The sequence below is a fragment of the Rattus norvegicus genome, chromosome 16 (assembly GCF_036323735.1).
Source record: "Rattus norvegicus strain BN/NHsdMcwi chromosome 16, GRCr8, whole genome shotgun sequence".
Taxonomy (NCBI): domain Eukaryota; kingdom Metazoa; phylum Chordata; class Mammalia; order Rodentia; family Muridae; genus Rattus; species Rattus norvegicus.
Genome location: NC_086034.1, coordinates 71,158,358 through 71,178,951, shown reverse-complemented (window position 1 = coordinate 71,178,951; position 20,594 = coordinate 71,158,358). Strand labels below are relative to the sequence as shown.

The following is a 20,594-nucleotide window of genomic DNA, read 5'->3' as shown; positions in this document are numbered from 1 at the left end:
AGAATTTCTTCTCCAGTGGAAGAGCAACCTGAGACTCAGGTCCCAGGAACCATACAGTTCTGAAGACAGACAGTGTCCCAAGGGAAGGACATCATGAGATATGGGAGCTTAGGTATCATACCACTGTAAGAGGAAGCCTCCTGAGCAGAGGCATTGCAGTTCTGAGGGGATTTCAGGAGCCTCAGCCTTACTCCTCAATGCTTGTTTTCCACTGGCTGTGGGGTCATATTTATAGTTTTTTGTCAACCGTCCTTTTACCTGTTTGCTATATCAAAACATCCATTACCTGAGTCTGCTCCAGGAAAATGTTTTTCATGCGTTTGATTTAGCAAGACATCTTTTAACCTATGTGCCCCAGCAAAACATCATTTGACATAACTAACTTTCCAAAGAAACCAGAAGTTTCTGCTTAATCCCCCCCTCCTCTTTTGTTATAAAAATTCCATGGCATTTATATTTTTAAAATCAGAAAAATAAGTTCCAAATTCTCAGTTCAGAGGCTAAAGAACAGAACAGGGCTCGTCAGGGTAAACAGGAACCAGGTTAGACTGGGGGTCCTGGCCCACTTAGTCCAAAGAACCCCAGGGAGCCAGCACAGAAGCTCCAAGTCTAGTAGCATCCTCTGCTCTGGTCACTTCCCCTTCAGGGGCTCAGTTTAGCCTCTTGGACTCCAGGGTGAGGCTGCCCTGAGATGGGACTGGGAGGGGATAAACAACTCCTGGTCACAAGTAGTGTGGGATGTGGGACAGGTGCAGGGCCAAAGATGTCTCCGTGGTAACAGGTGTCAAAGTCAGGGCTGAGCACTGTTGTAATGGAGTAGAGAGTCCAGAGAGGGGCTTCCAGTTGCCCTACCATGCCTCTGAGGTGGAGGAAGAGCCCTGAGAGGTGGGGAAGCAGCCACTGAGTCGCCACCCCTTCACATCTCTCATGTAGCTGGAGGATCTTTGAGTAGACATTAGCTTTAACCCACAGCCAAGAAAATTGTGACCTGTAGCAAACCAAACCACTTAAGTGGCCCTGAGTCACTTAAGCCATTGTGTTCAGGGGCAGGGAATACATTGGTTGGAAGAGGGAATGAGGGGGAAAACAGGAGATTGAGGCCTAGACTGGCCTTCATCACACGTGTCTACCACATACAGGCATACATGTACACAACATTCACACCTGCATACATGCATGAGAGACTAAGTTGCTAAGACAGTGTTGGATTTGAGGCACCAAAAGATGCTGAGGGATCCTAACAGCTCCAAGTCCTCAGTGTGGCTGTGTAACCTCGCCCAGGACATGTGAGGAGCATGGTAACACCAAGAGGCCTGACACCTGTGGAGGGGAGAGTGGGATGGCATGGAGTTTATCTCTCCTTCTGATGCCATAGGCCCAATCAGCCAAAGTAGTTTGGAATCAGCCTGGGAAACCATCTTAAGCTTAAAGAGAGCTGGTTCCCACTAGTGCAGTCCAACTGTAGCATACCAAATTCACCTAGGAAGTTATCTACAAGCCTCAGGCTCCAGGACTCACAGATGGGGCTTGGTGGGCCACCCTGGAGGCAGATTGTCAAGTCCAGTCAGACCTCAAGGGCCTGAAGGGATGGCCCCAAATTGAAGGCCAGGAGTGATGGAGCAACCAGTCCCCGCAGGGACTGCCATCTCAGCTGATGATGGGGCCTCAGAACAGTCTGAGGAAACAGGTCTGGCTGCCCCACAAGTGAAGGGCGATCAGGAAGAGGAAGGAATGGTTGGGGTTTTCTTGACCAGTCTGGGCCTGGAAGTGACCACAGGGGCTTCTATGGGGTCACGAAAGGCTGTTTGAGTAATTGTATGTGTAATTGCTCCAGGCTAAAATGTGAGCACTTCCCTTGTTGTGCCTGTCTAGGACTCAGTAGGGCAGGCTTGGGAGGACTAGTTTGTTCTGGGCTTTCCGCTAATTGCTGAGGCTGCTTGGGGCCTACTGATGACTGTGACAAGCAGCTAGGCTAGACCAGAAGATCTATGGGACTGGCTCTGCTGGCGTGGGGCCAAGAGTGCCCAATGGGGGCAGCAGCAGTGGCCTGAAAGGCAGAAGGTAGGAAGACGAGCAGTTGCAAGGTCAGAGTCTGAGGGGGCCAGCACTGCAGGCATTGGACTATCAGAGACTGTGGGGGGAGGGCAGTGCTGTCCTGTGGTAGCCCTACAGGGCTGGTCACAGGGACACAGTGTGGTCCATTATCACAAAGGTTGGCAACAGTTCCAAAAGGTCAATAGAGATGAGCAGAGGTGACATGAGGTCAGCAGGGACTGCAGTGGGTGTGGTACTGATGCCATGGAGCCTGGATGGAATGCAGGCACAGCCTGGAGCCTGAAAGTGCCACAAGTGGGATGCAGGGCTGAGCAAGGCGTGAGCACTGGGTCTGGCTGAGCTATTATCTGGCTGGAAACAGAAGTGGGCACCCGGGCTGGCATAGACATTTCAAGATTAGAAGTGATCAATGTGCCAAGCAGGCTGAGCCAGGGGAGGCCACTGGGGCTGGCTGGACTGGCTGGACTGTTGTTGCTGGTTCTGGGCTGGGCCTATCTGGTGCCAGGGGCTGGCTGGAAGCACATCTGTTTGGAGTGCTGCAATGGGGACCATCTTAGTCCCAACATCACAAGTGGGTTCCTCATCCTGCCCTGGACTGCCCCTCTCTAGGTGCTGCCTGTTCTTACTCAGCTCCACAGATGGGCAGTTCTTTGTTTTTATTTATTTATTTATTTATTTATTTATTTATTTATTTATTTATTTATTTATTTATTTTATTTTTATTAACTTGAGTATTTCTTATTTACATTTCGAATGTTATTCCCTTTCCCAGTTTCCTGGCAAACATCCCCCTAATCCCTCCCCCTCCCCTTCTTTATGGGTGTTCTCCTCCCCATCCTTCCCCCATTGCTGCCCTCCCCCCAACAATCAAGTTCACTGGGGGTTCAGTCTTAGCAGGACCAAGGGCTTCCCCTTCCACTGGTGCTCTTACTAGAATATTCATTGCTACCTATGAGGTCAGAGTCCAGGGTCAGTCCATGTATAGTCTTTAGGTAGTGGCTTAGTCCCTGGAAGCTCTGGTTGCTTGGCATTGTTGTTCATAAGGGGTCTCAAGTCCCTTCAAGCTCTTCCACTTCTTTCTCTGATTCCTTTAACGGGGGTCCTATTCTCAGTTCAGTGGTTTGTGCTGGCATTCGCCTCTGTATTTGCTGTATTCTGGCTGTATCTCTCAGGAGAGATCTACATCCGACTCCTGTTGGCCTGCACATCTTTGTTTCATCCATCTTGTCTAATTGGGTGGCTGTATATGTATGGGCCACATGTGGGGCAGGCTCTGAATGGGTGTTCCTTCTGTGTCTGTTTTAATCTTTGCCTCTCTACTCCCTGCCAAGGGTATTCTTGTTCCCCTTTTAAAGGAGTGAAGCATTCACATTTTGATCATCCGTCTTGAGTTTCATTTGTTCTAGGCATCTAGGGTAATTCAAGCATTTGGGCTAATAGCCACTTATCAATGAGTGCATACCATGTGTGTTTTTCTGTGATTGGGTTACCTCACTCACGATGATATTTTCCAGTTCCAACCATTTGTCTATGAATTTCATAAAGTCATTGTTTTTGATAGCTGAGTAATATACTATTATGTAGATGTACCACATTTCCTCTGTTGAAGGGCATCTGGGTTCTTTCCAGCTTCTGGTTATTATAAATAAGGCTGCTATGAACATAGTGGAGCATGTGTCTTTTTTATATGTTGGGGCATCTTGTGGGTATATGCCTAAGAGAGGTATAGCTGGGTCCTCAGGTAGTTCAATGTCCAATTTTCTGAGGAACCTCCAGACTGATTTCCAGAATGGTTTTACCAGTCTGCAATCCCACCAACAATGGAGGAGTGTTCCTCTTTCTCCACATCCTCACCAGCATCTGCTGTCACCTGAGTTTTTGATCTTAGCCATTCTCACTGGTGTGAGGTGAAATCTCAGGGTTGTTTTGATTTGCATTTCCCTTATGACTAAAGATGTTGAACATCTCTTTAGGTGTTTCTCAGCCATTCGGCATTCCTCAGCTGTGAATTCTTTGTTTAGCTCTGAACCCCATTTTTTAATAGGGTTATTTGTCTCCCTGCAGTCTAACTTCTTGAGTTCTTTGTATATTTTGGATATAAGGCCTCTATCTGTTGTAGGATTGGTAAAGATCTTTTCCCAATCTGTTGGTTGCCGTTTTGTCCTAACCACAGTGTCCTTTGCCTTACAGAAGCTTTGCAGTTTTATGAGATCCCATTTGTCGATTCTTGATCTTAGAGCATAAGCCATTGGTGTTTTCTTCAGGAAAATTTTTCCAGATGGGCAGTTCTTTGAATCTAGGGGCTTCTTCCTGAGGTGTCAATCCCATTTCTCCTTCTGCTCATGTGACTTAAGAGCCATATTGTTCTCCAAGGTCTCCAGTGTGCTGTAGCTGGCTATAGAGAAGCTGACAGTATTACCTTCTGCTCCTCCTGAGAACTGTACCCAGGGTGACAGCTCCACAAGGGGGTGAGTTGGGCACACAGTGCCCAGAAGTATAAGGAGCTGAGGCAGAACTCAATGAAGTCTATAGTTCCCTTTGCTAGGCCTGGGCTATGGCTCCTCACCAGATGAAGGGCTCTGCACTGGTGTCTTCCAGGGCAGCATCCTGACGCTGGCCACAGTCCTGCAGTGCGCTCAAATGTCTGGTCTGTTGGACTTTGGCCTCCATGGCGGTGCTTTGGCATTGATATCAGTGTCCTATGCCACCTACTAAACCATGAAGCCATGCAGACAAAGTGAAGGGTTGGGAGGAATCTCAGGAGCCCTAGACCAGGCACCCCTTGACACAGCCTATGGTGACTCTGGGCAGCAGCAGGCTGAGGCCAAGGGCTATGAGTACAGAAGCCTCTGAGACACTTCCCCCTTTCTAAGGACCAGAAACAAAGACTATTTGGTCATTTATCCAGGGGCTTCTGAGTCCAATGCAGAGCAATGAACTGGGGCATAGCTATTCTGGAACTGCTGCCCAGCATGGCTATACATACAGGGCATGGGCAGAAAGAACATGGGCAGAACAACTTCCCAAAATCTTCCCTCGGTCCTCAGAAAATAATTTTGTCTCTAGTTTAATCCCAATAGCACACAGCCACTGGAAATTCCTACGTGGCTCTCTCCTCTTGTGCTACTGTCTGTATCCTCAGTAAGATGCTCTCTACTCTCTGGTATCGTCCTCCGGGACCACAGTGTCTCCAAGAGCACTGGAAATAGCCACAAAGAAGGGGCCTATTGTCAGAAAGCTGGAGGACTCATGCTTGTGTATGCTGGCCCTGTGCTGGCATGGCCTCTCAGGCTGATTCCTCCAGAGTAATCCACTGCTCCATTTAACCACTCTTCTCTAGCATCCTTGCCCAGCCTCAGGAAACTGCCCTCTGCTGTCTACATGTAGTCCAATGTTTGAGGAATTCATGTAGGGCAGGACAGGATGGACTTTTTACTCAGACAATACATTGGTGACAATATATTATCACCAAGCCCCTGAATATGGATATTAATAATTTGTTGAGGGAAGGGAACAGTCTTCATAGCACACTGTAGCCACAGGCTTTCCCACCTACAGTTTAGTTCCTGAATAATCACTTGGAGGCTTATTATTAAGTTATAAATGCCTAGGCCATAACTTAGGCTTGTTTTCTGACTATCTCATGAATTATTTAACCCATTTAAACTAAACTGTCTCTGCCAAGTTCTCAGTTAGCACTCCGTGATGTCAGAGGTACAACTAAGCATTTGTCTAGGATGAGTCTTCCACCTCTGACTCTCTTCTGTATTTCCAATCTTGTCCTGGAAGTCCCACCTCCTATTTCCAGCCCTTTGCTGATAAGCCAACAGTTTTAGTTGACAGATGGTGCCTCCAGTCAGCACACAAGCGGATATCTCTAGTGCATACCGTACAGAAATCTACTAGGTTACAATCACTTTGCTCTTACCCAAGCATGGTGGTCTCTGGCACTGGGAGGCAGCAACACAAGCTGGGTAAATCTTTGGCATTCCTGTTCAGGCTCCTCCAGCACCATTTTGTCTTTGTGTGACCCTGGGCATATCATGGCACTGTCCTCAGAGATGCTCCTGTGTGATTCTCTAGAGCATGGGCTCTTGCCTTCTGAGGCTCAGGGCTTGTGCTCCAACCGTGAGTTTCTTAGTGGAATCCTATAGTCGGTCAAAGGTGTTCTTAACATAAACTTGGGAGATGCAAGTTTTCCTCGTGCAATGCAAGTTTTCCATGTGCATGTGTGTGAAGGTATCTGTGGAGGCCCATGTGTTAGATACATGGAGCTGAAATTATACCAGTTGTGAGTCACCCTGGGTGTGTACAGGGAGGTGAAGTGCCAGCCTCTTTTATCAGCAGAAAAGGCTCTTAATGAATCTTTCCAACTCCGCAAACTCCAGATTTTTATGATGTTGACAGGATGCTAATTTAGTCTTGTGGTCTTCTCACCCATGGCCTACCTAACTCTGTGCAGACCATGTAAGAAACTGTCACAATTACAGAAAATTCAAACTGTATCAATTAAATGACATTCTTAAGTTTTCTACTGTCAGAAGGTGATGGACAACTATTTCTGGTTATAGACTGATTGCCACTTTCTACAAGATTCTAAGGATAGACATTTCTGCCTAAACAAATCTTAAACCCAGCTCTCTGTGGATATCCTCTGTAGCTAATGTTAATTCAGACACACAATGCCTAAAAGCAGAAACCATGCACCTTTAAATACAGAGGACCGTTTTTATTATGGGCCGACTTCATGGTTCATTTCTGTAGGTATTGGTTGATACCACTGCTTTGGAATGGAGCCAAAAAATGGGTTTTCCCCTCCCCCTGTACAATATCTGTCGTCATATACTTCTGCTGTCTTGACCTTGCATTGAGACTTTTTTTCTGGGGAAGTGGTGTCAGTGCCTAGGTGACTGAGTTACCAGTGACACCAACTGACTCTCCTTGCCGCATTTACACAGGAGTGGAGTTGGTGGATGGAGGGCACTTGCGATGCACCTTACACTGATTGCTTGACTCCTGTTGGAGAGAGGAACTGTTCGCAGTGAGGAAGTTCTCCACACTGACTCATCTACTCTTCTTGCACAACAAACGGTCAGGGAAAACTGCTGGGTGTTCCTGAGATCAGAATGCATGTTACTTCTCATGTTGCTCCCAGTCCAGGTGGCTGATGATGCGACTTGTATCTCTGGTGCTACTTTTCTGCTAATCTCAGGGGCCTCTTCCATGAAGGAGACCTGAGAACAAGGGGTTTTTGAAAGATCACCAAGTGTTAGCCATGTGCATTCCCCATGGCTTGAGCAAGGAGGCATCACTTGTGTGTTCAGCTTACTTCCACTGTGTAGAGCTCCAGGAACTTCTCCTGCCCTCTGCACCACGAAGATGTAGCTGGTCTCAGGCTCTGTCCCTTGTTGCGTGTCTTCCCAGGAGTCCTCTGATAGCTGCAGCACAGGGTCATAGGGTTATTTATACAGTAAAGGCATTAGACATGCCGCCTTGGGACACAAAGCTGCAGTAACAGCAACATCCCTACAGGGTTTTTATAACTGTGGATGGGATGCTAATTAATGTCTTGCAGTCTTCTCAGCCATTGCCTAACTCTGTAGTGAGGGTGGACCATATTCTCACAGCTACAGAAAGATCCAACTGTATTGATTAAATGACATCTTAACTTTTCTAATGTCAGAAGGGGATAGACAACTATTTCTGGTAATAGAGTGATATCTACCTTCCCTTGTTCTCTAATAGTAGAGGAATCCTATAGAAGGCATTCAAATTATCCCTTTTTTCCTGTTTAGATTATTCATTATATATTTTAATTGGATATATATCATATTTCCATTTGAAATGTTATCACCATTCAAAAATTTCCCCCTGCAAATGCCCTATCCCATCTTCCCTTATCCTCCTTCTATGAGGTTTGCTCACCCACCCTCCCATCCCTGACTTACAACCCTAGCATTCCTCTACACTGGGGCATCAAGCCTTCCCAGAACCAAGGGGCTCCCCTCTCATTGATAAGGCCTCTTCAGCTCCTTCAGTCCTTCCTCTAATTCCTCTATTGGGGTCCCTGTGATCAGTCCGATGGTTGACCTCAAGCATCCACATCTATATTGGTCAGGATCTGGCAAAGCCTCTCAGGAGACAGCTGTATCAGGCTCCTGTCAGCAAGCACTTCATGGCATCTACCTCGGAAGTTGATAGACACCTATTTCTGGTTTTGCTACTTTCCCCAGGTCTCTAATAGTAGATAAATCCTCTAAAAGGCACTCAAATTATTCCTTAAATAGAGCCCCTATTTATCCACAGTACATTTTAAGATCCAAGTAGCTGAACAGTCTCCTGTTTCAGCATCTTCATAATTATTTATCATCACACAGTTAAGAGATGATTGGGAAGGGACAAAAATTCATACAAATTCTAGTTATCCATTTGTAACCTTTCTCTTTTTCTTTCTCTCTCTCTCTCTTTCTTTCTTTCTTTCTCTTCCTTCCTTTCTTTCTTTCTTTCTTTCTTTCTTTCTTTCTTTCTTTCTTTCTTTCTTTCTTTCTTTCTTTCTTTCTTTCTTTCTGTACAGAAACAAGTTCTGTTCTTAGCCCAGAGTGGAATGGAATATTCTATGTAAATTTCAAATAATTGTTAACAATAAAACAGCATGTAATGTAGAAGAGTGGATCTCGTTCTGTAGTTCTGCCTGTGTAACAACCAACTGCAAAGAGACTGAAGACCTTGAGGACCTGGTCCACTGGGATTGCTATTGGACAAGTAGGGAAACAGACAGAGGAGAGACATAGGTTAGAATCTGCAAATTGAAGTGCATTTGTTCGAGTAGAGTCAGCTGCCATTGGAGTTCTCATAAAGGTTACCCTATGAATCTAGTGTGAAAGGACAAAAATTTGCCTGAGTGTGAATTGGAAATACTTGCACATTGCTGATACATCAAACATCTATACAACTCCCTTAAGACCACGTGTGGGGATCCTCAAAATGGGAAAGTATATTTTCCCTGAGATCCAGGCATCCCAACATTGGGTACAGGACAAAGGAAAGAATGTCAGAATGTCAGTGACACTTGTGTCCTGTCCCAGAGAACTATTCATGACAGCCAAGCTATGGAGTCAACCAGTGTGCGGAGAACTGATACATACAGTACAGGATCCCTCACACCACCTAGAGGGACCTGCCCAGTGGTGCGTGCTGGCTGTGCCTCCACAGGAAGAGATAGTTGTTTATAGTTTCTTCCCACAGTGCTTTGGTTTCAGGAGGCCAAGGCTACTGTCATCATGGAAGGCTCTCCATCTCTGCCTCACAGGACAGCACTGAGCATCCATGTGCCCTGAAGAAAGTTCTGCCTTCTCCACAGGATATGAATGGCAGGGCAGAAACACAAGTTGTGGATAAAGCAGACTCCATGCTACACAACAGCAGTGCTTTGTGAGCAGAAGTCAGGTACTGGGGACTATCTCGCTGTCCCATTATAAGGAGCTTTTGGAAGATACTGAGATAGGGAGTAATGGGAGCATTTCAAAATGAATTAAAACCTAATCCTTTAACAAGGTGCCTGTCCTGCATCCACATGTCTATTCAGGAAGAATGCATTTAGGCCTTCAAATTTAGGAGGCACAAACATGTCACCAAAGTCCCAAGCATTCTGAGCAGTAGGGCAATGAGTTGTAAGACAGGCTAGGATATACAGCAAGACCTGCTTAAAAAATAATGGGGGGATATAGGAAAAATGGGAGAAGGATACTGAGAATTGTCATCAACATGAATAGACTCTAGGCACATTATGCTGAGAAAAATAAACTATGAAACAGACAGCAAATTTACGCACTTGAAGCATAAAACACAAATTTCCACTAGTGATAAACAATAGCAGGATGGAGAGATGTCTCTAGGATGCAGTCTAGGCAAGGATTCGAGGAAGAAGACTGCAGAGATCCAGTGCACTGGATGAAGACCTCAGTGCATCAAGCAGATTAGAGGTGTTCTCACCACTGGGAAAATGGTGCCTTTGGAAGATAGACATGCTAACTACTTCCAAAATCAGGATGTTTATACGGATATAAAATAGGACACCACAACACGTGGTTCTAACAGAGAAAGTTTACTAGAAAAAAAAAAACAGCCTCTCTATTCAGAGTTGTTTACACCATAGAGATTTGTCCAGATTGCAGCATACGAGACTCTTGGTTCCATTTGTGCCTAAGCATATCTTAAACCCAGCTCTCCGTGGATATCCTCAATGGCCGATATTACCTCGAGCCCACAATGCCTAAAATCAGAAACTGTTTAACCTTTCAATATCAGAACTGTTTTCTATGGGCCATCTTCATGGTTCATTTCTGTAGGTATTGGTAGATGCCACGGCTTTAGAAGGCACCCAATAAAAGTGTTCCCCACTGCCCCTGTACAGTATCTGTCAGTGTTATATATGTCTTAATCTTGCATATGGCACTATTTCTTGAGACTTTGTTTTACTGGGAAAATGGTGTCAATTCCTAAGTGATTGAGAGAGCATTAACACCAACTGACTCTCCTTGCCCCATTTACACAGAAGTGGAGTTGGTGGATGGAGGTGACCTGAGATGCACCTTACACGGATCACATGACTCCTGGTGGAGAGAGGAACTGTTCCCAGTGAGGACGCTCTCCACCATGACTGATCTACTCTTCTTGCACAACAAACAGTCAGGGAAAACTGCTGGGTGTTCCTGAGAGCAGGACACAGTTTACTTCCCATGACGCTTCCAGTGCAGGTGGGTGACGATGCGACTTCCTTCTCTTTTGCTACTTCTCTGCACATCATCAGGGACCTCTTACATCAAAGAGACCTGAAAACAAGGGGTGTTTGAAAGATCACAAGTGTTAGCCAATCATGCCTTTCCTTTGTCTTGAGCAAGGGAGCAGCCCCTGTGTTCTCACTTTCCATCCAGTGCATAGGGCTTCAGGAGGATCTGCTGCCCTAAGCACCATGCAGATGTAGCTGGTCTCAGGCTCTGTCCCTTGTTGAGTGTGAGATCAAGAGTCCTTTGGTAGCTGAAGCACAGGGTCATAGGGCAAACACCCCATAAAGGCACTTGACTTGATGCCCGAAGACAAATGCAGTGACAGCAACATCCCTACAGGGCATCAGAGAGAAAACAGCTTTGATCTTATTCGATGCTGTTGAAAATAAGAAAGGCAGGGCATAGGTGAGTATGGGAGTAAGGAGGAGTACAGATCTGACCATTTAATTCCCTGAGTTTCCTCAGGTGTGGGGGGTGGCAGGAGACCATAAGCCCTGCAAAGGAAGTCCCCTGTCATCAGAACAGAGGGCCTTAGTTGTTTCTCCATCCCCACGTGCTTATCCATGGTCATGCTCAGAAGCAGCTCCCGCTCAGACTTCAAGTATCCAATGTTCCAGACTTGCCCTTGTCTCCACTCAAACACACATGGTGGGCTTCACCGTGCCTGATCTGAGATGCCCTGCCATAGTGTGCACTGTGGTGTGTTTGACATCACATTTTTCCTATGAAGCAATAGAAGAGGTTAATGTTTCAGATGAGGGTGTAGACAAGAGAACTGATTTGGAGGGATTACTATAGTAACAGGAAATCTATTACTTTGCTTATAATGCAGATTCTCTCCATTTCAAACAAGTTTCACTAGAAGCAACACTGACAAAGAACATTTGAAATTGTGTGTGTGTGTGTGTGTGTGTGTGTGTGTGTGTGTGTTCCTGTCTGTCCAGATATCATGTGCAGAAGCGTTCACACAGATGACTCAGGCTGCACCGCACCAGGCACGCTCACCAATAATAACTCACCAAATGGGTTGAGTTGTGAAGGTTTCTGAATCTTGGTGGGTTAGATGCACGCTGTCTAACAAGCCAGGATGGTTTTGAGAGCTGGATCATAAGCAAGAAACTCACCTGTTAGTGTAAACTCTTCCTTCCATTATGAGTGCTAGATGGACCATCCGTGCACCATCTTCGCTCTGTTTCTGGCTCCAATCTGGTCAGCAACAGTTATGTTGCACATACAGGTCAGGCACTCTGAGGTCCTTCACTGCTTCCACTGCCCATTGTTTCTTCTAAGGTCTCACAGGTCCATCTGGAGACCGGCAGCTGATGATCTCACCATGCCTGGAAAGTCCTGTAAGGCTTGTGTTCTTGATGATGACATGCATGCCATGGTAACCTTGTTTTCAGCATTTCTAAGCCCTATGAAGCACCTCAGTTGGCAGGCACAATTAGGGAACCAGCAGCCATCATGAAAACCAACCTAGAAGTGTAAGGAAAATCAAGAGCTTAGATCTTTCTCCCAGAACCCTTTCTCAGCCCTCAGGTCTCAGGGGATCTGGGAAGGGTGTGACATCACCCAGACACACACTATTAATCAGCAGACAGAAAGAGTTGTCCATTAGTTTCAGACTGTGATGTAGATGAATTCTGACTTTCACCCAACCATGGGAACTTCCTGGCTCTCTTCTGTGCCTGTCTGTGCGCTCAGCAAATTGATCTTCGTGCTCTGGTATCTTGCAGGGAGCTCTGTGCCTCCAAGTGCTCTGTAAAAGGACACAAAATGGGGACACTTAGGAGAAAACTTCAGGACTCATGCTTGGCTCTGCTGGCACTGTGCTGCCATGGGACCTCAAGTTCATTCCTCCCCAGTGTTTCACTGATCCTTTCAGCCACTGTTTTCCAGCATTCCCACTGAGGCTCCAGACACTCTCCTCTGCTCTCTCCATGTGGTTTAGGTCCTCACAAAGGATACAGTCGAACTGGATTGTCTGTGTGAACATGTGTTATCAACAAACCTTAAAATGTATATTCTTATAACCCGTTTATTTCAAAACATACCATTTATTAGTAAATAGTTCCATGAAATGCTGCCAAAGCTAGAGACCTCAATCCATTCCCCAAGACAGATATAGTGTAAAGACATAAATGACTCTGGCTAGTTAACCTCCATGCACATAGAGTAAATAAATGTTTTTTTCTTTAAAAAGTGACACTATTTAAAATATGAAAGCCTAAGGGTAGAGGTGTACTGTAGCCTGTACACCTACCTGTTACCACGACTGCCTCCATGGCTCCTTTTACTTCATAGGTGGGACTCTGTTGCTGGCGGGGTGTACCTTCTTTTGGATCGGTAGACAGCAACATAAACTCCCCAGTCCTTTTAGAAAGCCACTCTTCAAGGTCTTCCAGACACGCCTTCTAAAGGGGGCCCTGGGTGGAGTCTGACTCCTGCCACGGAATTGTTCCCGAGGAGCACGTGGGGAGGATGGGATGGACTCTCTTTCTTTTATAGCAGGACCCTCACCCTTGGTCGCCGTGGTAGAGAATGGTGGTGATTTCTCTTGTAAGTTCCTGTTGTCCACTGCTCCAGCTGTAAGCACATTATGGAGGTGTCCTGTGGGCTGGTCCTCCTGAAGGGAGTTTGGTGGAACAGTTGTGTTAAGCTTTCCACTCGGTATGATGGTGGTCTTATATTGGTCTTCTTCCTGGGAGGCATGATAATGTAAGATACACTGTAAGAACGCCTTCCTCTTTGAATAGGTAGAGCCATATTTGAATGCACTCATGAATGATTGAGAGGAGAAGATTGTCAGTGATGGATCTGAAGAATTTCTTTTAGAGCTATCTTCCGAGGCACTCCCCATGCCGAAAGACTTGTGAAGCCGTGGGCAGATTCTTCGAACTGGACTTGTCTTCTTGGGTGGCATAGTGTGCCTCACTATAGTTCTTTTTCCCTTGTTAAGACTTTCTGATTTGTTGAAGCAGTTCAAGGTGGGTGAAATAGTGTGACTCACTATAGTTCTTCTTCCCTTGTTAAGACTTTCTGATTTGTTGAAGCAGTTCAAGTTAGGTGGCATAGTGTGCCTCATTGTAGTTCTTTTTTCCTTGTTAAGACTTTCTAATTTGCTGGGTAAATAGAAGGTTGTAAGGGTAGGCAGACTAGATCCCCTCCTCAGAGTTGTCTGCTTTTCCGTGGTTGACCCTGTGCTTTTCAAAGTTTGAGCACACTGCGTGGGATGAGGTGTTTTGATGGATTTGTCTTCTGAGCATGCCTTCTCCCTGAGCATTAAGTAAGTAGCCATCACCTGGTCAAACTTTCGCTCCCTCAAGCTTTCCCTTATTTGACCTTGCTCGTACCCCATGTCGCCCATCATGACCAGTATAGTGGGGTCAGGGTGGCTGTCAGTGTTTCCTCCTAATGAACTGGGAGAAACTTCATTCTCATTCTTAAGCCAGTTAAATCTTAAAATTTCATGGACTCTTGGCCTTTCTCTAGGGTTGACAGTTAGCAATTTGGCTATCACATCCCAGAGGTCTGGTGACAACCGGAAGTTCACTGAGTACCTTCCTGACAAGATTTTCTGCTTTATTGCTTGATAGGTAAATCCCTGGAAAGGGAGACACCCTGTAGCCATATAGTAGAGAACAACTCCCAAGCTCCAGACGTCGATTGCCTGGCCATCATATCCATTAAGATTAAACAGTTCTGGAGCACAGTAAGGGAGGGTCCCACACAATGTTGTTAACTTCTGACCCATGACTATCTTGGTGCTCAATCCAAAATCACTCAGTTTTACGTTTCCTTTGTGGTCCAATAAAATGTTTTCTGGTTTTATATCCCTATGTATGATCCCTCTCTGGTGACAGTACTGGAGTGCTAAAACCATCTGTCTAAACAGTCTGTTGCACTCCTCCTCGGGTAAGTATCCAAAGTCCTCAATTCTGGTCAGCAGCTCTCCTCCCACCGCGTGCTCCAGGACGATGAAAATGTTTTCGTTGGTGTCAATTATGTGTAAAAGTTTAATGATATGGGGGTGATCGAGGGATTTCATGATTTCAATTTCGGATTTGAGCAGGAGGTTTTTATTGCTTTTGGGGAGAACTTTTATAGCTACCTTTGTCTGGGTGAGGAGATGGGAAGCTAGTTTGACCTCCCCAAATCCTCCCTGGCCAAGGCTTGCTAGTATTCTGTAATGATCTGTTAAGGCATCTTCCTGAAAGGGGCTGGACCTGAGGTCCTGACACACTTGCCACCTCTTCATCTTCGTCGATTGTCCACACCAACTAGTGATGCAAGATAAAAGTGAGTGAAAGTGAGTCTAATAGAAACATTTATAGCCGTCAATTCCTGTACTGATACAAACAAAATGATGGTCCAAATAATCTAATGATGTATGTCAAACTCATAGAAATATAAGAACAAGCCAAATCCAAAAGAATTAGAATTCCAGTTCAGAATATGAATTGAGGAACTGGAGACTAAAGTAATGCAAGGACCAATGTAGCTCTTTTAGTTTGGAATTCATAGCTGTGATTAGATGCCAGGACTAAGGCAACTCTTATAAAGGATAACATTTATTTGGAGCTGGCTTACAGGTTCAGAGGTTCAGTCCATTATCACCAAAGTAAGAACATGGCAACATCTAGGTAGGCATGGAGCAGGAGGAGCTGAGGGTCCTACATCTTTATCAGAAAGTTGCTATGAAAAGACTGACTCTTCTAGGAAGCTAGGAGTAGGACAACAAAAGCCACTGGACAGTGCCACACATCATCATACATGACACCTATTATCAGTGCCACTCCCTTGGCCAAGCATATTCAAACTGCTCCCATAACAATTTGTTTACTTTAAGAATAAATATAGCAGGGGTTGGGGATTTAGCTCAGTGGTAGAGCACTTGCCTAGCAAGCGCTAGGCCCTGGGTTCGGTCCTTAGCTCCCAGAAAAAAAAAGAAAAAAATAATAAATATAGCTGATGCAATCTTAACCAAAATAACTTGTAGAAGTAGGAAGATATGCATTCATCACACCAGAGAGAAGAAATTCAGATAAACAATCACTAGGGAAGTTTTACAAACTTTCCAGTGAAATGGAAAAATCTTGAAGAAATTGATGAACCTCTAAACACACATGAAACTACCAACTAAGAACTAAGAAGAGGGAAAACATCTAAACTGAAAGTTTGTAAGAGCCAGAGGCAGTCGATGGCAAGGAGGAACAGTGCTCTCTGGGCACAGTAGGGCAGTTACATATAAGATCCTACAGCATTGTGACCTGCTCAGGCTCAAGTCAGTCAAAAGCTCAGCATGAAGAGGGGAGGTGGACAAGAAATCACACACCTAGATGATGAGCTCATCAGAATTGATAGCTGACAGGGAGCTACCAATTTTAAGGGTGTGGCCCCTGAAGAGTTTGGGCAGACCACTCTTCTGTGGAAGGACACATATCTAAGAGCCTAAGGACAAGAGAAACTGTACTTGATGGTCAGAAACTAAACAAAATGAAAGACCCAAATCTGAAGCGCAAGAAAATCTGTGTGGAGGATCTGGAAGGAGGGGAAATAGTAAATATGACCAAAAATATCATGCAAAATTCTCACAGAATTTCAAACAAATTTCAAAAAAGAAACAAAATTGACATAATAATTTAAAAGAATCTCTTAACGGCAAAAGCAACAACAAACAAACAAACAAACAAACAAACAAAAAGAGAAAAAGGCCAGACTAGACAAACTCACTGGTGATTTCTATCAAATCTAATTAAAAAAAATCCCACACCAATGGTTCTCAAACTATTCATGAAAATAGAAAGGAGAAAGAATCTAGATTTATCCTTTGAGACTGACTCAAGCAGATACTGAAGCCAAGTGTTTACAGTAACAAGAAATAAGTATAATTAACACAGACACAACAATCCTTCCAGTGCTTAATACCTCATAGAGAATTCAAGAACATTTAATAAACCAAACTTCCTGATCAAGATGGGTTCATCCAGTTCTACTAGTGGTGCAAACCCACCAACTGATTAACAATAATGCATAGAAACAGAGGACAAGATTCACATGCTCAGCTGGAATGTAAAATTGCCTTTTAAAAAGAGAATGGATCTGGAAATCACCCTATCAAGTCCCACACAGATACTGACTCCCAGCTGTTGAAGTATAGGTAGTGGAAGGGGCCTGCACTAAAAGAAATTGATTAGGAATGTGAAGGAGAAAGGAGGAGGTAGGGGTACCGGTTGTCCGAGTAGCTGAATATTATCAAAGTACATTATGTGCATATACAGTAATGTTTTGCTGAAATGTCTTACTATATATCCTTAATGTTTATTAACAAAAACTCTAAAAAGTAAATGAGTCAATGAAAATGTGTACATAGAAAAGGACAAATTGAAGATAATTAATGAAGAAATGAAATTATGTAAAAATGAATGTCTAAAATGAAAGACAAATTAAAGAAACTAAAATGAAAAAAAAGTACCAGAAAACCTCAAGAAGTAACTGATAAAGGGCTTACCTGGGAAATCCAAATGTAACCAGAATCCGAGTCCAAAATTCACCAGTATCCGAGTCCAAACCTTTGCCAGAATCCGAGTCAAAAACGTTCAGCAGTATCCGAGTCCAAACCGTTGCCAGAATCCAAGCCCAAAATGTTCACCAGTATCCGAGTCCAAACCTTTGCCAGAATCCGAATCCAAAACCTTCACCAGTATCCGAGTCCAAACCTTTGCCAGAATCCGAGTCCAAAACGTTCACCAGTATCCGAGTCCAAACCTTTGCCAGAATCCGAGTCCAAAACGTTCACCAGTATCCGAGTCCAAAATTTTTACCAAAGTCCAAGTTTCACAAATCACCACCAACCCGCTCTCTGCACTAGAAGGACAGCAACCAGCCTTGGGCAGTGCATTATATAGGCAGGTGGCTGCCATCTGTCACAATGGTTCTTTGTGAGGTCAGAGCAAGACATGGACCAATGAGGGATGGGCATTCTCCTGCCTCAGAGGACTGTATTAGCTACTCTGCAGTTACTGCTACCAAGTGCCTAACCAGGAGCAATGTAATGGCTCATTTTGGCTCACACGTTAGGGAACACGGAAAGCATGGTATACAGTGCTAACATGTGGCTGTTCATCCTGTACTGCTGGTCAATCCATGTCCAATGCCAGGTCATAACACTGCTTCCTAGACCAAGGGCCCATCTCCTAAAAGCTTCCCATGACAGTATCACCAGCTAGATATCACGTGATCAGACACAATTTTATAGGCAATTTTTTTTAAATGCAGACCACAGCAAAGACTGCCTCCACTTTAGAGGATATAGAAACAGCAATATGGATAATGATAATACAGGCCCCAAAGCTTTAAGCTTCACTGGGTATAGACTCTAATATTTACCAGTAAGCAAGGGAACCTAGAGGATGCTCCAATGTCCTTTGTCAATAGCACCAAAAATACTGTGCTAACAACTGGCTGTTACACATCAATGTTCAAGTAGTCATTCCTTTGGCTATACTTGGTGTCCAAAGTATGCCCCTGTCATTGTCCGTCTGTCACAAAATACCCTTTCTCAAATACCCTAGGACAAGTTTCTAAAGTATGTGGGACTGTGATGAATGGAGTTTTGTTATAGCCTACCCAAAACCTCTTATTAGATTTCTCACCAGAGACAGAGAACTCCAGGAGACAGAGGGCAGCCATCTACAGGATGATCAAGAAAGAAGGTCAGCCTAGAATCCTACAGACAGCAAAAGCTGTAGGCATGGGAGGCAGACAGTTTTCAAATGTCAAATCTCATCCTGATCTACAACAAATTGCCTTAGACTGGGAAATTTATCAACAAATTATTTGAAGTCTTGTACTTCTGGAGATTGGTAAGTTGAAAACAGTATGTTTGATATATATTATTTGTCTGCATATATCAGAGCTGCTTTCTTGCTCTAACATGTCATTTTGTTGGGATTCCTTAGATGGTCCTGAAAAAGGGAAAACTCTCTTTCAATTTTTTTTTCCATATTTATATATATATATATATATATATATATATATATATATATATATATATATATATGAAAAGAAATATATACATACTATATATGTATATATAATGTAAAAATTCCTTCACTACATCCCCCCTCTAAAAGGGTTAGGATTACCATTAGTAATAGTGTTAGGGTTAAGATTTAACATTCCTGCTGCTTTAGCTTTCTCCTTTCACGGGGCATCAAGCCTCCACAGGACCAAGGATATACCTTCCACTGAGGCCAGACAAAACATTCCTCTGCTACACATGTAGTAACAACAAGTCATGTAAACTCTTTGTTTATGCATTAGTCCACAGTCCTCTGATGTGTCTGGTAGTTGACACTGTTGTTCTTCCTACGGGGTTGAAATCCCCTTCAGCTCCTTCAGTCCTTCCCCTTACTCTTCCACAGAGGTCCCCTAGCTCAGTCCAATGTTTGCTGTAAGTGTCTGCATCCGTGTCAGGTGTTTGTAGAGCCTGTCAGAGGACAGCCATGTCAGACCCAAGTCTGCAAGCATAACATGGCATCTGCAATAGTGTCAGGGTTTGGTGTCGGGCCATTTTCTATAGGGGACACATTCTGTCATGATGCTGAACCCCCTTGGTTGGCACCACAAAGGCCCCAAATAGAACTGAAGACTCAACATAGATTTGGAGGGACACATGTTCCAACATCAAGTGCCACATACTAGAGCTGGTTACTATTAGATGTGCTGTGCCTGAGGAAAGTCATTACAGTCCCACTGACAGACATCAAGCAGGATCTCAAAGACAAAGAAGAAAGGTCTTATATAAGTTCTCAGGACATAAAAGTTACTAACGTTGTCATTCTTCGATGAAGGTCAAGTGCTAGGGTATGTTTGCCTGAAAAAATTGATAAATGTTTCAAGGGCTAATAGACACTTTAGGCAGACACACAGCAGGTGAATTCTGAGAGAGATAGTATCTTGTCTGAGAGTGAATGGAGTCCATTTTTATAACCACTAGAAATGTCATCTGGCCTTGTCTCCTGGGAAGTTTGTTTTGCATATTATTTGTATAATTCTGAGGACAGAGAACTATGTTTTCTGACTTGGTTTTCTTTGTTTTTGTAAACCAATCCATGGGGACGGGACCCAGGGCTATTTGAGTTAGGTCCAAAATCCTTGAAAATGGCATCACAGATACTGTCCGGCTTCAAGGGTCGAGGAGATGACATAAGACTGGGAGGCTTTGATTTTCATTCAGGGATCTTTTATTAGGTTGTTTCCCTCTATGAAGAGTACCATTTTTATTTTCTCCATGATCTAAACCAATACAGTAACAAAACTTAGAAGTTATTTCTGTGGGAAACACAGTGAGCACTCAAGTGATTGTGACATCAGCAGCTGAGGGGCATGGGTCTGGAGCAAGGCTCACAAGTCCTGCAAGCCACACTGCTATACATTTGCATGAGTGTCATCACCTTACTGATTCAGTGGAAGCCCCATGGAACCACAGAGATCCAGCAATACAGCACTAGCCAAACAGGTTGAATAGTTCTGAGGAGGTCAAATTGACATTATTCTGAAAAGAAAACATCCAGTAAGAAAAGAAAATACGCGGCCACTCACCATCCTTAAAAAATAACTACCTGTTCTAGAAACAAACTTATGGCACTTTTAAAGGGAGAGGCATAATGCTCTCCAGCAATGGCTGGGTCTCAGGGAGACTGGCTGCAAGTGACCTTATATTCAGGGTGTAGGGCGTGACAGTGACTA

General features: G+C 44.4%; 1 protein-coding gene and 1 pseudogene across 3 annotated transcripts; both read right to left on the bottom strand.

The window, feature by feature from the left end:
- Nucleotides 1-251: 251 nt before the first annotated feature.
- Nucleotides 252-6,623, bottom strand: LOC108353106 (uncharacterized; annotated as a pseudogene).
- Nucleotides 6,624-6,769: 146 nt separating this feature from the next.
- Smok (sperm motility kinase) lies at nucleotides 6,770-18,754 on the bottom strand. 3 transcript variants are annotated; one of them, XM_039094395.2, is made up of 8 exons: nucleotides 17,353-18,754; nucleotides 13,105-15,121; nucleotides 12,426-12,600; nucleotides 11,966-12,317; nucleotides 10,978-11,563; nucleotides 10,647-10,886; nucleotides 7,385-7,493; nucleotides 6,770-7,289 (listed from the first exon to the last, which is right to left on the bottom strand). In XM_039094395.2, exon 2 carries the CDS (start codon nucleotides 15,097-15,099, stop codon nucleotides 13,135-13,137), a length of 1,965 nt encoding a protein of 654 aa, XP_038950323.1. In that variant the 5' UTR covers nucleotides 15,100-15,121; nucleotides 17,353-18,754; the 3' UTR covers nucleotides 6,770-7,289; nucleotides 7,385-7,493; nucleotides 10,647-10,886; nucleotides 10,978-11,563; nucleotides 11,966-12,317; nucleotides 12,426-12,600; nucleotides 13,105-13,134. The 3 variants fall into 3 exon arrangements, with proteins under 3 accessions (XP_038950323.1, NP_001094414.1, XP_063131312.1); NM_001100944.1 differs by having other exon boundaries at nucleotides 10,652-10,886; nucleotides 17,353-17,690; XM_063275242.1 differs by lacking the exons at nucleotides 6,770-7,289; nucleotides 7,385-7,493; nucleotides 10,647-10,886 and having other exon boundaries at nucleotides 10,904-11,563; nucleotides 12,424-12,600.
- Between the last annotated feature and the right edge of the window lie 1,840 nt (nucleotides 18,755-20,594).